Raw genomic sequence first — 13,418 nt, 5'->3', positions numbered from 1 at the left:
TTAGGCCAGGTCAGACAGGCAAGGCCTTGCCTGAGATAGCACTCTTGCTTCAGTAAAAAAAAAAAGAGAGAGAGAGAGAGAAGAGAGAGAGAGAGAGAGAGAGAGAGAGAGAGAGAGAGAGAGAGAGAGCAGCCATACTGAAGAAGGTTCTTGATCTTAACAATCTACCCCTACTTAGAAAAATAAGCAAGGGCATGGTAGGAGCCCTTAGATATTTGGGTATACTAGCCAGGTTAGCAGAGCTTTCTTCATTCTTTTCCAAGGTTCTTCAGTTTGGGAGTGGGTGCTGGGGGTGGGATGGCCTACTGTAGTACTCGGGAGGGCCTGCTGAGGAACTGGGAAAGGAAGGAAGAAGAGGAGAAGTGGAGACTATCCTTCCCCAATAACCTGAATGGTGAGGATATTATGTGAGAAGAATCCTGGAAATGGTCCTAGAGGGTCTACGTTTAAATCTGGTTCTTCATGTGTTACCTTGAACAAGTCATTTAACTTCTCCTTGTCTCTGTTTCTTTATCATTCATTTTACATAAAAGATCTAGACTAAATTATGGGTTCTTTACCTGGGGCCCATGCACCTCTCTCTGCCCCACCAGTAGCCTGTGAAAATATATGGGGGAAAAAAATTTTTATTTCACCATAACTGGTTTCTTTTGTAATCCTATGAGTTTTATTTCATGAATTTTAAAAAGTTATTCCAAGAAGGTATCCATAGGCTTCATCAGACTGCCAGAGGTGTCCATGACACATACAAAAAAAGGTTCAGAATCCCTGAAGAAGATCACCTCCAAGATTCCTTCCAGCTCTAAATCCTAGTCAAAGCCTTGTGGAATTTAAGTAGCCAGCTGGCTGAGTTTCACTCTCTGTCATGATTGCAAGTTGTCATTTGATCCAAATGAAGCATGTTGTGGAGGACTGAATGCTTTACCCGAATAAAAGAGAGAAGTTATTTTACCTAGAAAATGGTAATATATATAAGGACACTAATCCCCCCCCAAAAAAAAGGACACTATCCCCCTGAGCCTTCACTATACTTAGGCAATGCCCGAGTTCCAGATAGAATATCTTCCTTCCTAAGTTACTTATGGGATGATATGTTATGATGTGGCCAATATCAATTTCTAGGCCCCATTAATTTAAAAAATTCCAACCTACTAGAGTCAAAAAGAACTACATCTGACACATATTAGCTGTGTGACTATGGACAAGTTACTTAACCACTCAGTACTCTAGGAAACTTGCAAAGACTGTAAGTTACAGATGAGTTGCCCATCTGAGTCAGTGGAGCAAGTTTTCATATTCGATATCCTGTTCCATGTTTTTTTAATTAAATTTTATATTTTTCAATCAATGAAAATTCACCTTCTCTCCATCCCACCTCTTCTACCATCATTTTCCATTGAAAAAGGAAGGAAAGGAGTGGACAAGAGAGGAAAACCTGTAATAAATATGTTTAGTCAAGCAAAACAAATTCCCATTTGGCTATTTCCTGTGTGTGTGTGTGTGTGTGTGTGTGTGTGTGTGTGTGTGTGTGTGTGTGTCTGTACTCTGAATCTGTCACCTCTATATTGGAGGTGGCTAGCATGTTTTATCATAAGTCATCTGGAATCATTGTTGATCATTGCATTGATCGGAGTTCCTAAATCTTTCACAGCTCTTTGTCTCTATGACATCGTTATTGCTGCATAAGTTATTTTCCTCATTCTGCTTACTTCACTCTGCATCGGTTTATACAAATATTTCCAAGTTTCTCTATAATCATCTCTTCCATCATTTTGTCTTCCATACTATAGCTTGATGTTCCCGTCCTGAAATAATGAGCAACCCCTCATTTTCTAATTCTTTGCTACCACAAAAAGAGCTGCTATATTTTTTTACATCCTTAGAGGTTTTTTTTTATTTAGGACTTAACTTTTCTTCAATCCATCCTCTTACCCACTCCATCCCCACACACACACTTTCTCATCATTTCCTCCTATTTTTCTGTTAAGTGAAATGTATTTCTATAACCCCGTCTCTGTGTGTGTGTGTGTGTGTGTGTGTGTTGTGTGTGTGTGTGTGTGTGTATTCTTCCCTCCTTTGGCCAGTTCTGATGAAAATAAGGTTCAAACATCATCCACACCCCTGTACCCTTTCTTCCTTGTTTGCATAGGCTTCTGCTTGTGTATCTCAAGTATGTGAGATGATTTTCCCCAGCTTTCTTCTCCCCCCCCCATCAGTATGTTATTACTCTTCCATTTTCTTTCCATTCTTCTTTCAAGATCACCAAAATATAGCAGAACTACTCCCAGGCCTTTTGTCTAACTGAAGTCTCTCTATGACCTTTGATGACAATAGGGTTCTGAAAGAACACGTGCATCATCTCCCTATATTCTAATGTAAGCAGTTTGTCCTCAGTTCCTGATGACTACTCCTTCACAGTGACCTTTCTATGTTTCTCTCAACTCCTGTGTTTGTATTTCAAAGTTTCTAGATGACTCTGATCTTTTCACCACTCTTTCTAGTAGGCATGATTATCATCTTCGTCTTATAGATGAAGAAACTGAGGCTGAGAAGTCGTGCCCCAAGTCATCTAGGTAGTAAGCAGCAAAGCTGAAATTTTAAACCCCATCCTTTGATTCCAAATTCAGCAGTTTTTGTTGTCAGGCATGAATTTTACACATCAGGCCTGCTAGCTGTGTTAGCTAGCTAGTTAGATGACGGGGAAAATTCTTCTTCCACTCAGCCGCTCATTCTTTTTCTCTGTCCCACTGCTCTCAGAACCCCACTCTTTTTTTTTCTTTTTACAGAGGAGGAAACCAAGGTGCAGGAAAGAAAAATGGTTCTTTTCCATAAGGAAGTGAACCCCTCTAATCTCTGCCCGGCTCTGCTGGACCTAGCAAAGGGAGAGTGCCATGTCAGCATCTGAGAAATAATGGTCCCTTCCCTCTTCAGAAAAAAAAAAAGAGGCCCACTAATAGTGAGTGGGTAAGAAGGCAATGAGCTGAATGTGTGCAGAACCAGAGTTTCCCTTGCACATGCACTCTCTTTGACCTGCAGATAAACAAAGACTTTCTATTTCTAGAAATCCAATTGCTCTGACTGAAGTAACCATTTTTTTAAAGCTTCAAAGAGCATTTCTTTATGCATACGCCTTAAGAGCATTGTGGGACTGGTCCCAACTTTTTTTTTCTTCTTTTCTTGTTTTTATATAACAAACACTCAAAACTTTTCTACCTGGAACTGAGTCCCAGTGCTTTGGTTTTACTTCCTCCAACTCTGTGTGATGTGAAAAACAGAGCTGTGAGTTTTATCAAATCAGTAAAATACTGGATACTGAAGGAAACTTGGTACCTATAAAATCTTCACCCTGCATAAATAGAGTTGAGAACCAGCTTTTCAATCAAGGTTGACTCTAGAATGCTAAAACTATTATTAAATAAGAAAGACTTACACAAGCACTTGATTTTTAGCAATGTCAACTGAGATTTCTTTGCAAAATGATCAATCAGCAATCATTTATTAGCCTCCTACCACATACCAGGGCTTGATGATACAAAGATGGAATTGAGACTGTCCCTGCTGCAAAGTGCATATGTTTTACTGGGGCATAAAATATGTTCTCAGAAAAAAAAATGTAGGATATATACAAAATAAATAATACACAATGAAAGGCATTAGTAACTGGGCAAAATCAGAGAGGCCTCTTGAAGGAGGTGGAACTTGAGTTAGCCCTGAGTTAGGAGTTCTGAGAAGTAGAGGTGAAGAGAGACAATATTGCAGGCATGGAGGACAGCCCGCGTAAGGGAGCAGAAAGAATGTCAAATATAGGAAGGAGTAAATGGTGCAGCCTGGACAGAATGTAGAGTGTGCGTGTGAGGGGAGTATATTTAATCAGCCTGGAAAGATAGGCTGTGGCCGGACAATGAAGAGCTTTCAATAGCCAAAAAAAATGTGGAGTTTCTGTTTTGTCCTAAAGACAATAGGGGACTACTTGAGGTTTTTAAGTGAGAAGGCAATGACTTTGTCATATGTTACTTTTATGTACCTTGAGGTACCTAGCACACCTCCTAGAATTAGAACCAGATCTTATTTCCTCCAATGAAGTATAAATGCCTTGAGGGCATGACCTGAATAACTTTTGTATTTGTATCCCCAGACCCTGACACGTAATAGGTGCTTTATTGATACATGTTCATTGATCAAATCTCATGTGGTTAGTTCAGGGGTATGTGGGAGATGAGGCTACATCTGACTTATTTCAGCATCATGGTTCCACTTTTCCATGCTGATCTTCTCAACAGGGCTTCTTGTTTACAAAGGCAAATGTGGAGAACACGTAACACACATGAATTTGGAGAGGGTTTCAAGTGCATCAACCTGTGACTGTGTACAGTATGCACAGTGTCAGGGATATGAATATAGAGACAATATCGTTCATGCTGTTTAGGAGTTTACAGTCTAAATGGGGGCAAAGATGAGTTTACAAATAAATAGGATGCAAGGGAGAGTGAGAAAAATACAAAGTTAAGACAAAGGGGAGTCAAACATTTAAGGGAGATGCTTTTCACATTTTACCTGAAAGCATCAAGGAAAGCTTCATGGAACCTAAGTTAGGTCTTTGATGAAAGGAGGGACATCAATAGACAGCAATGCATAAGGGAGGGCATTGGGGATGATGAGAACAGAGGCAGCAAGACATAAGAAGGCAGGATCAGAATAGAAGATAAGGCTATATCAGATTGTGGGCAGTCTTGGGGAGGGTGGTGGGAAGGCAGGGGAATTTAAAACTCAAAAGCTTATGGAAGTGATTGTTGATAAATCAAAATAAATTAATATAAAAAAATAAGGCATTAAAAAAAAGAATGGAAGATAAGAGTCGTTGGCTGGAATGTAGGAAATAGCAAGTGGGAGGTTAGAAAAACAACACCTCCCCCGCAGGTTGGATCCAAACTGCACAAAAGGACTGCTAGGATTAGGAGTTTACTCCATTTTCAAAAGTAAGAAGTAATGGAAAGAGCACAGTTCCTGGAACCTGTGGTCCTAGGTTCAAGTATCAGCTCTGCAATTTAGTGTATGATAGTGAGCAAGACAGCTTTCCATCTCTGAGCCTCAGATGCTTTATCTGTAAAATAAGAGAGCTAGACTACATGATCTGTGTGCTGCTTTCTAGTTCTGGCATTTTATGTTCTAAGGTCCCTTCAAATTCTGGCAGTCTGTGGTTCTGTGTCATCTTCCCCTAAAGTGCCAAGATCAGGGCTCTAGACAAAGTAAGCACTTTTTTTTTTTTTTAAACAAATGAGACAGAAAGAGGGTGGGAGGGAGGGAAAGGGGGGTAGGAAGGAATGAGCACACATTGAAATATTGATGATTTAAACACTCTCAAAACATTGTTCAGGTTTATGCAAACATGAAAACAGACTACCAGACAGCATTTGAACATAGTTTTAAACCTAAAAGACTTTCTCCTGCCTGGCTTGTTTCATTGGCCCTGTGACCTTGGGCAAGTGATTTAATTTTCCTAAATTTCATTTTCCTCATCTGTAAAATTAGGATAAGAATACTTTCACTCCATACCTCATCAGGATGTTATCAGCAAAGCGCTTCATGGAGCATTATGGTTAGTATTGGACTCAGAATTGAGAAGATCTGGCTTCTAATCCTACTTCTCATTCCAGCTAGCTTTGTGGCTTCGAATAACTCATTTAACCACTCCAAGGCTCAGTTTTCTTGTCTGTAATGTGGGAATAATAATATCAATAATACTTCCTGGGGTTGTTTTGAGGATCGGATGAGATAATGGATAATGAAATGTAGATACAGGAACTGGACAATTTAAAAAGTACTGTGACAATGAAAGCTTTTAACATCCCTGCCTACCTCACAGGAGTAAGTTACTGTAAATTAAGTGGAAGATTTTTTGAAAACTATAAAGCACTATACAGGTCTAAGTTAGCATTTATATTATCAGTGAAATTGTAAGTAAAACTGCCCATTGGCTTTCCTTTGTTGTTGTTATTCTAATGATTTCCTTCAGGGTAGAAGATCATTTTAATGGACACTTTTTCTTTAAATACCCACCTTATTACAAACCTATTACAAGCAAAATAAAATAAGCTATAAAGAGGAAAAGAAAAACAAGTGAACCTGCTTGTGAGGTCCTGGAAAGGGAAATGTGTTCATTTGCACATGGTGACAGACATTGCCAAGCTACAGCTTTTGCCTTTTTTTAAAAGGAAAAGTTAATGAATACTTATTGTGCACCTATTATGTACCAGACCGTACAGAGGATACAAAAGATTCAGGAACTGTGGCCCTTACTCCTTAAACACTTAAGAGACAAACATACATCCACACAGATATGTTTATGTGTATTGTCCTGTTTGTATATATTATACATATGTATACAGAATATAAACATATACATATGCATGTACTTTATGCACATGTGTATGTGTAGGTATTTGTATACGTATTTCTATTTTATATAATTTATATTACTGTATATATACTCATATATTTCTATTTTATCAGTATATGTTAATACACACACATATATGTTTGTAACACACACACAGATATTTTTTCTTTCCCTCCTTCTGCCTTTTCTCTTATTCCTCTCCCAACTAAAACTAAAAAGTAATTCTTAGAGATTTGTGTGGGTCACACTGTTCAGTGACAGCTTTGTGGTCACACAGCCAACAAGTGTCAGAACATGACTTGAATCCAGGGCTTCTTAATGCCAAGATCAGCTCGATCTGCACTAAATTATGCTACCTTTCTCATCACATACACTATAAGCCAAAGTTATGGAATAGTCTAAAATAAATTCTATCGGAAACATAATCTGAAATGAAAAATTGAAAGTCCCTTTTTCAATCATTTATCATCATTTGGGAGAAAGAAAGAAAGAAAGAAAGAAAGAAAGAAAGAAAGAAAGAAAGAAAGAAAGAAAGAAAGAAAGAAAGAAGAAAGAAAGAAAGAAAGAAAGAAAGAAGAAAGAAGAAGAAGGAAAGAAGGAAAGAAAGAAGGAAAGAAGGAAAGAAGGAAAGAAGGAAAGAAGGAAAGAAGGAAAGAAGGAAAGAAGGAAGAAGGAAGAAAGAAAGAAAAAGAAAAATTAGTACTTATTTTTGAGTAACTTTGGCAGGAGACGAGTTAGGGAGATAGTTTTTAGTACCATAACGATAGGGTTTCATTTTCAAATGTTAAAAAAAAAAAATAGAATCCCAAACTGATTATCTCTGTACACATGTATAAATCCGTCTTATTTTGTTTCTCTACAGTTGACGATACCGTGGTTGCCATTCCGTATGGAAGCAGACATGTTCGCCTTGTCTTAAAGGGACCTGATCACTTGTGTAAGTAATTTGATCAAATGTCTTCCTAGAGATAATCTGCTGTAGCACAGTCCTGATTCCTCTATTTGTGATTGAGGTTTATGTTTATTTTTTTTCTTCCTACCAGAAACTAAAACACAGAAATAACAAAACTTTCAACTCTACTATAAAAATTGTATTTTGAATGCTTCTGTTTATTTCTTGCCTGATTCATTTGATGCCAGAAAGCTCTGTGGCAGTTATTTCTAACCACATTGACAGCGAAGAGTACAGAATATATATACCCAGCTGACATGTTTCTTTTTTTCTAGAGTCTTTCCATTCTTTTCTGTCTCTGTCTCTCTCTTTATCTATCTACCCTCCTCCTCCTATCTCTCTTTTTCCCCTGATTTCTTCTCCCTTTTTATTCTTTCAGTTCAGAGCGATATAAAATAAACATGTGGGTTTCTAACTTGTAGTGCCTAAGGGAAATGATTCAGTTCAACAAATGATTTTGAGCACCTACTGTGTGTCCAAGGAATTCAACTTATCAAGTTAAGTCAATGAGCATTTATTGAGTGCTTACTTAATGCTATATAGACTCATATAGTCCTGATATCTTAAGTTAGCAGTAATTAGAATGCAGAATCCAAGTGTAGGCATGATATTTACAGTTTCCAACACCAAGTGGTAGAGTTGCCTCACCAAAGTTTTTTCACTACATTGAAAGAATTGATCTTTATTTTTGGCCTTTTAGCTATACAGGGTCAGGGTCACCTTTTAAAAAATGTTTTCTTCTTTTAAGTTTATGGCTATTTAGATGTAGACCTGTGAATTACAAGCAGAAAATTATGGGCAATAAACCAGGAAGGGGGCAGGGAGAACATCCTAAGTTTTTTTTTTTTTAAAGTTCAGTTTGACTGAAATTCTTCACTTTAATGGGCCTCTTGGGCATCCCTGATCAGATCCACTGTGGTTGATTCTCTCCTCCCAGTAAATGATCTGTCTTCTGTTGCCTCTCCACAACTGACTTAAGTAGCAAACATTATCTTTTGGCCGTTGAGTCTGAATGAAATCACTCCTAAGAAACAAGAAAGACAAATAAGAGAGCCCCTAACAGTAAATCAAGAAAAACAACTATGGTGCTCTTTATAAAAACACAAATGAAGATGTCCGGTGGTGGTGGCAGTGGGGAGGGAAGGATACATGGAACCTGTATGTGTCTTTAAAGTATAAGAAAGAATAGAATGGAACTTTAGCATAATTGAGGGAGGGCAGTCTCTCACCTCCTCAGAAACCGAGTTCATTTCTAGCCTTGGACAACTCCATAAAGTACACTGTTCCCATGTCAAAGGATTATATACATGCGTGCGAACTATAGCTGTTCAAACGATTCTTTTTCCCCTTTGAGAATAGAGCAGGGTTGACTGCCGGCTCACTGCCGGTGCAGCAACCACACTCAAAAACAGTGTTTTTCTGGGCAATGACACACTAAAATAAAATTTCCACGCCAAGGCCATCAGAAAACGAGGAAGAAGCTGGCTTCACTAGAAAGCAGTGAGCCCAAAGGAATGAATTAAAGTGAGTACTTTAGAATAGACCAGTCTCTATTTTACTTGCTATAAAGGTACAATGAAACTACAAACCCAATCAGATTTATAGAAGACAAAAAAGTGAAATAAAATCTGTTAAATCCTTTATTTCTGCACATCGAGTTTTTGTTGAAAACTCAAGTATTATTTCTAAGAAGTGATCCTCCCACTCTCCCTCTTCCTACCCCCTGCCACCATTTTTGGAGATTGCACAGCAAAATGAATGTCTAAGTAAGCAACATTGGTTTCCTCCTCCATTCTTTCCCTCCTACTCCCAGAGGCTGATCCAGTTTTGGCAGAGGCTGGAGTATTTAGGTCCAGATGGGAACAGACCCAGATGGATTGGCCGGGCTCTAGGTCATCTTCCTGAAAGAGCCTCAGGAAGCCAATTCGATCCCACAGCCAGAGCAGCCTTAGTCCTCCACGGCTAGGCCAGAACCAGCTTCTGTTGCAAGGGCAGTGATAATATTAGTTAGTTGGATAAAGGCCAGAGGGCATGCTTATCAAATCTGTAGATGATACAAGGCTAGGAAAAAAGAACTAATACGTGTTGTTTACATGTTGTCTCTAATGCCATCAGGATTCAAAAAAGATACTTTGGGGCTCAAAGGATGAGCTTAAGCTAACAAGAAGAAATTTAAATGGAACTTATGTGGGAATGTAAATTAATTGTATGTAGGAGAATTGTTCCTTGTCTTGGATTTGTCTTAGGTTTGAAAATCAGCTATGCAAGTACAGGATGGCGGGGGACGTGGCTTAATGGGAGGTTAGGTGAAAAAGACCCAGTTTACCTAATGATGTGGGAAAACAAAAACCCTCTAGTACAATTGTGCTTTATTAAGAGAATCCAGCGTCCAAGCTAAGGGAGGTTGTAGTCCTGTTTTCTCTACCCTGGTCAAATCTAACCTGGAATACTTTATTCAGTTCTTAGATGACTGGAGCATTACCAAGGCAGCCACCAGGTGGCGCAACCACTAGAGTGCTGGAATCAAAGTTCTGAGAAGTCAGAAAGAGCCTGAGTTCAGATTGTGACTCAGACCATTCTCCTGCATTTCAAGTCATTTGACCTCTCTCTTCCCTAGTTTCTTCATGTGTCAAATGAAAATAACAACAACATCTGCCTCAGAAGATTTTGTGAAGATTAAATAAGATAAATATATAAATCCCTTTGCAAGCCTTAAAGCATTACATAAATGCTAGCTATCATTATTAATATTATTACTGTTTTCAGAGGGAGGCAACAAGGACAGGTAAGAGAAGAGGACATTATGCCATCAGATCAGTTGAAGAAAGAAGGGATGCTTAGCCTGGAAAAGAGAAGACATATGGCAACATGGTAGCTGTCTTCAAGCATCCAAAAGGCTATCATATGGAAGAAACGATTTGACTTATTTTATCTAGTCCCAGAGGATAGAAATAAGACTAATATTTCAGACACCTGAGCATAAATAATTACTTTGTAACAATCAGAGCTATCTGAAACTGGAATGGGGTAGTGAGCTCCCCAGCCCTGGAATTGTTTAAGAAGAGGCTAGAAAGGTGTCTTTCAGCTGTCCATAGAGGAGATCTCCCTCTCGGCAGTGAATAGGACTGGATTGGATAATGTGCTTTTAGACCAGGAGTCCTTAACATTTTTTGTGTCATGTTCCTCTTGGCAGTCTGACAAAGCGTATGGACCCTTTCTTAGAGTGTTTTCAAATGAATCAAATAAGATAGATAAGGTTACCAAGGAAAACAATTATATTGAAAGAGTTATTAAAATCTATTTTTTTTAAGTTCACAGATCCCAGGTTTAAGAACCCCTATTCAAGAGCAGTCTGTGTATATACCTAAAGGAACAGGTTAATGAGGTTCAGGAGAGGAGGGAAAAAAACCCACATAATACAGAAACTAAAAAAGGGTCTGGAGCCTCCCTCCAGAGTCTAGACCAGGGATAGGGAAGCTGCGGGCTCGAGGCCACATGTGCCCTCTAGGGCCTCAAGTGTGGCCCTTTGACTGAATCCACATTGGATTGGCTACACTTGAGGCCCTAGAGGACGCATGTGGCCTCTAGGCTGCAGGTTCTCCACCCCTAAAGCAATATAAGGTGGCACAGTGCATAGAGCACAGGCCCTGGATTCAGGAGGACCTGAGTTCAAATCCGACCTCAGACACATAACACTCACTAGCTGTGTGACCCTGGGAAAGTCACTTAACCCTGTGTCCTAAACCAAAAAAAAAAAAGTAATATAAGGTTATTGCAATTGTGCTCCTTCCCACTGAGTTACAGTTTTCTGACAAGACAGAAGGTACCACACTGATGCTGATTCTTACCTCTATGGTGTGGTACAGTGTCAGAAACTGTGTATAGATTTGAGCAAAGGAGTGATCTGTATGTGGCACAGTTAGTTGTGGGCTATAATAAAGATAATGAGTAGACATGGATAGGTAGGCAAGAGGTCATTCCAGGTCAAGGGAATAGCTGAAAGGCATGGAGAAAGGAAACTGTGAGACAGGGATGAAAGCCAGTGAGGAGACAAGTGTGGTTAGAGAAAAAGGGGCTGGATTTGGAAGGTCTACAGAAATGAAGTTAAACAGGTATGGAGGAGATGCAGCCATTGGGGAGCCTTGAATGCTGGAATGAGGATTTTTGAGTCCTTTCAATCCTGTTTGTTTCAACTCAACAAATATGTATTAAGCAAGGAAGTAAGGTATTGTGCACAGCACTGGGAATTAAAAGAACTTATAATCATGGGAAATTTAAGCCTCTCCCGCCACCAAATAATTCACAATTGGCTTTGTGCTTTTCACAGGTAAATATAAGATAAAATTCCTTCTTATCAGCCATTTAAAAACCCTGTTCCTCTACTTTTGTTTTTAGCCTGTGACATTGACTGGTATTCAACTCAATAAACATTCATGAAGTATCTACTATGTGCCAGGCACTGTGCTAAATGCTGGGAGTACAAATAAGAAAAAGAAAAATAGCCCCTGCCTTCAAGGAGCTTACAATCTAATTGGGAAAGACAACACACAAAAAGAATCTGGAAAGGGGTACCCAGAAAACAGGGAGTACCCAGGACAGGTTCATCTTGGAACATCTTGTTCCATGGAATAGAAACCAAGCAGAGGTGCAGATGGAAAGTGGCAAGTAAGCCTGGAAGCCCTGGTCCCACCCTCTGCAAAGGAAGGCTTTGGGTGGAATTTAGTGTTCCACCCTCCAATCCTCCAATCAGAGTGGAGAGGAAGCAGAGGGAGATGGGAAGATGGTAGAGCCTTCGAAGTGTCCTTGCTGGTTTGGAGAATACTGACCTCTCCTCTTCCTTTGTCTCTCTATGTAGATCTGGAAACTAAGACCCTCCAGGGTACAAAAGGTGAAAACAGCCTCAGCACCACAGGCACCTTCCTCGTGGACAATTCCAGTGTTGACTTCCAGAAGTTTCCAGACAAAGAGATATTGAGAATGGCTGGACCCCTCACTGCAGATTTCATTGTCAAGGTGAGTAGCAACCATCATGATCTAGATTTAAAGCCAAAACTATGAAATGAACCAATCGATGAAAAGTCACTCCAGGGACCATGAAATTCAATCCAATTCAAAATAATTTTTTTTTAAGAACCCACACTGTGCAAAGCATTGTGCTCAGAACTGGGAAAAATGAAAAAGAACTTTGTTTCTGCCATCATGGAGCTTATATTATAATAAACAGCTACACAAATAAATATTATGCAAATTAAAATGCAACAAGGGTGAAGTAAGAGTCCCAACAAAAAGTTATAGAGACATAGGGAGGGAAGACGACTTTCTGCCTCATGGAATACATGCCGCCTGAACCAGGCTTTGGCTTCAACAGGTTGAAATGTGGAAAGAGTAAGATAATATAGAAAAAAAGAATGTTTGATGTGTGGTCACACAACATTGGCCTGGATCCTTCTCCTGCCATTTATTGGCTACGTGACTATGGACAAATCACCTCCCCTCCCTGGACCTCTGTGTCCTTATCTATAATAATTAGGAAGTTGGACTAGATATAACTAAGTCCCTTTCCACTTTAATATTCTATGAGTCTATCTGTGCATTCTCCACACAGAGGCCAGCATTCATGAACATATGGAAATCTTGGAAAATCTGCTCTTCCAGGAAACATTTAATTCTAGGGTGTTGAACAAACTACATCCTGCACTTTATGGCAACTTCACGATTGAGAAATAAACATCTGACATGTTTAAGTTCTTTGGGAAACTCTTGCATACATTCTTTGGGAAAAGCTGAGCATGATGAAGAGTTTAGGGTTCCAAAAGCCAACATATCTTTAATTGTGGGGAGCAGAGGGGAAGGACTTTACAAGCGAGTTAGGTCACTTGTGTGCTCACTGTGATTGGATCATGGAGGATGTCTGTCTACAACAAAGCTTAGAAACCAACTGATGATACGAAGACATTGGTCAAATCATCATGGTCCCACTGGCAAGTTCTGTTTTCTATTGTGTTGGCAACAACACTCAGTTGTTTCCTCCCATCAGAGCTTCCCTATTCTTGATGGTAATATAAAACA

General features: G+C 39.3%; 1 protein-coding gene across 1 annotated transcript in view; it reads left to right on the top strand.

The window, feature by feature from the left end:
- ADAMTSL1 (ADAMTS like 1) overlaps positions 1–13,418 on the top strand; it is a 409,980-nt gene that overhangs the window by 157,571 nt on the left and 238,991 nt on the right. The window contains 2 exon segments of the mRNA XM_078152482.1: positions 7,260–7,334; positions 12,205–12,362. Of these exon segments, the coding sequence (XP_078008608.1) occupies positions 7,260–7,334; positions 12,205–12,362 (233 nt within the window).

Source organism: Phascolarctos cinereus, unplaced genomic scaffold (assembly GCF_003287225.1).
Source record: "Phascolarctos cinereus isolate Bilbo 61053 unplaced genomic scaffold, phaCin_HiC Scaffold_4;HRSCAF=312, whole genome shotgun sequence".
In the NCBI taxonomy this organism is placed as follows: Eukaryota; Metazoa; Chordata; class Mammalia; order Diprotodontia; family Phascolarctidae; genus Phascolarctos; species Phascolarctos cinereus.
The sequence above is the reverse complement of the archived record's forward strand: the minus strand, read 5'-3'. Positions and strand labels throughout refer to the sequence as shown.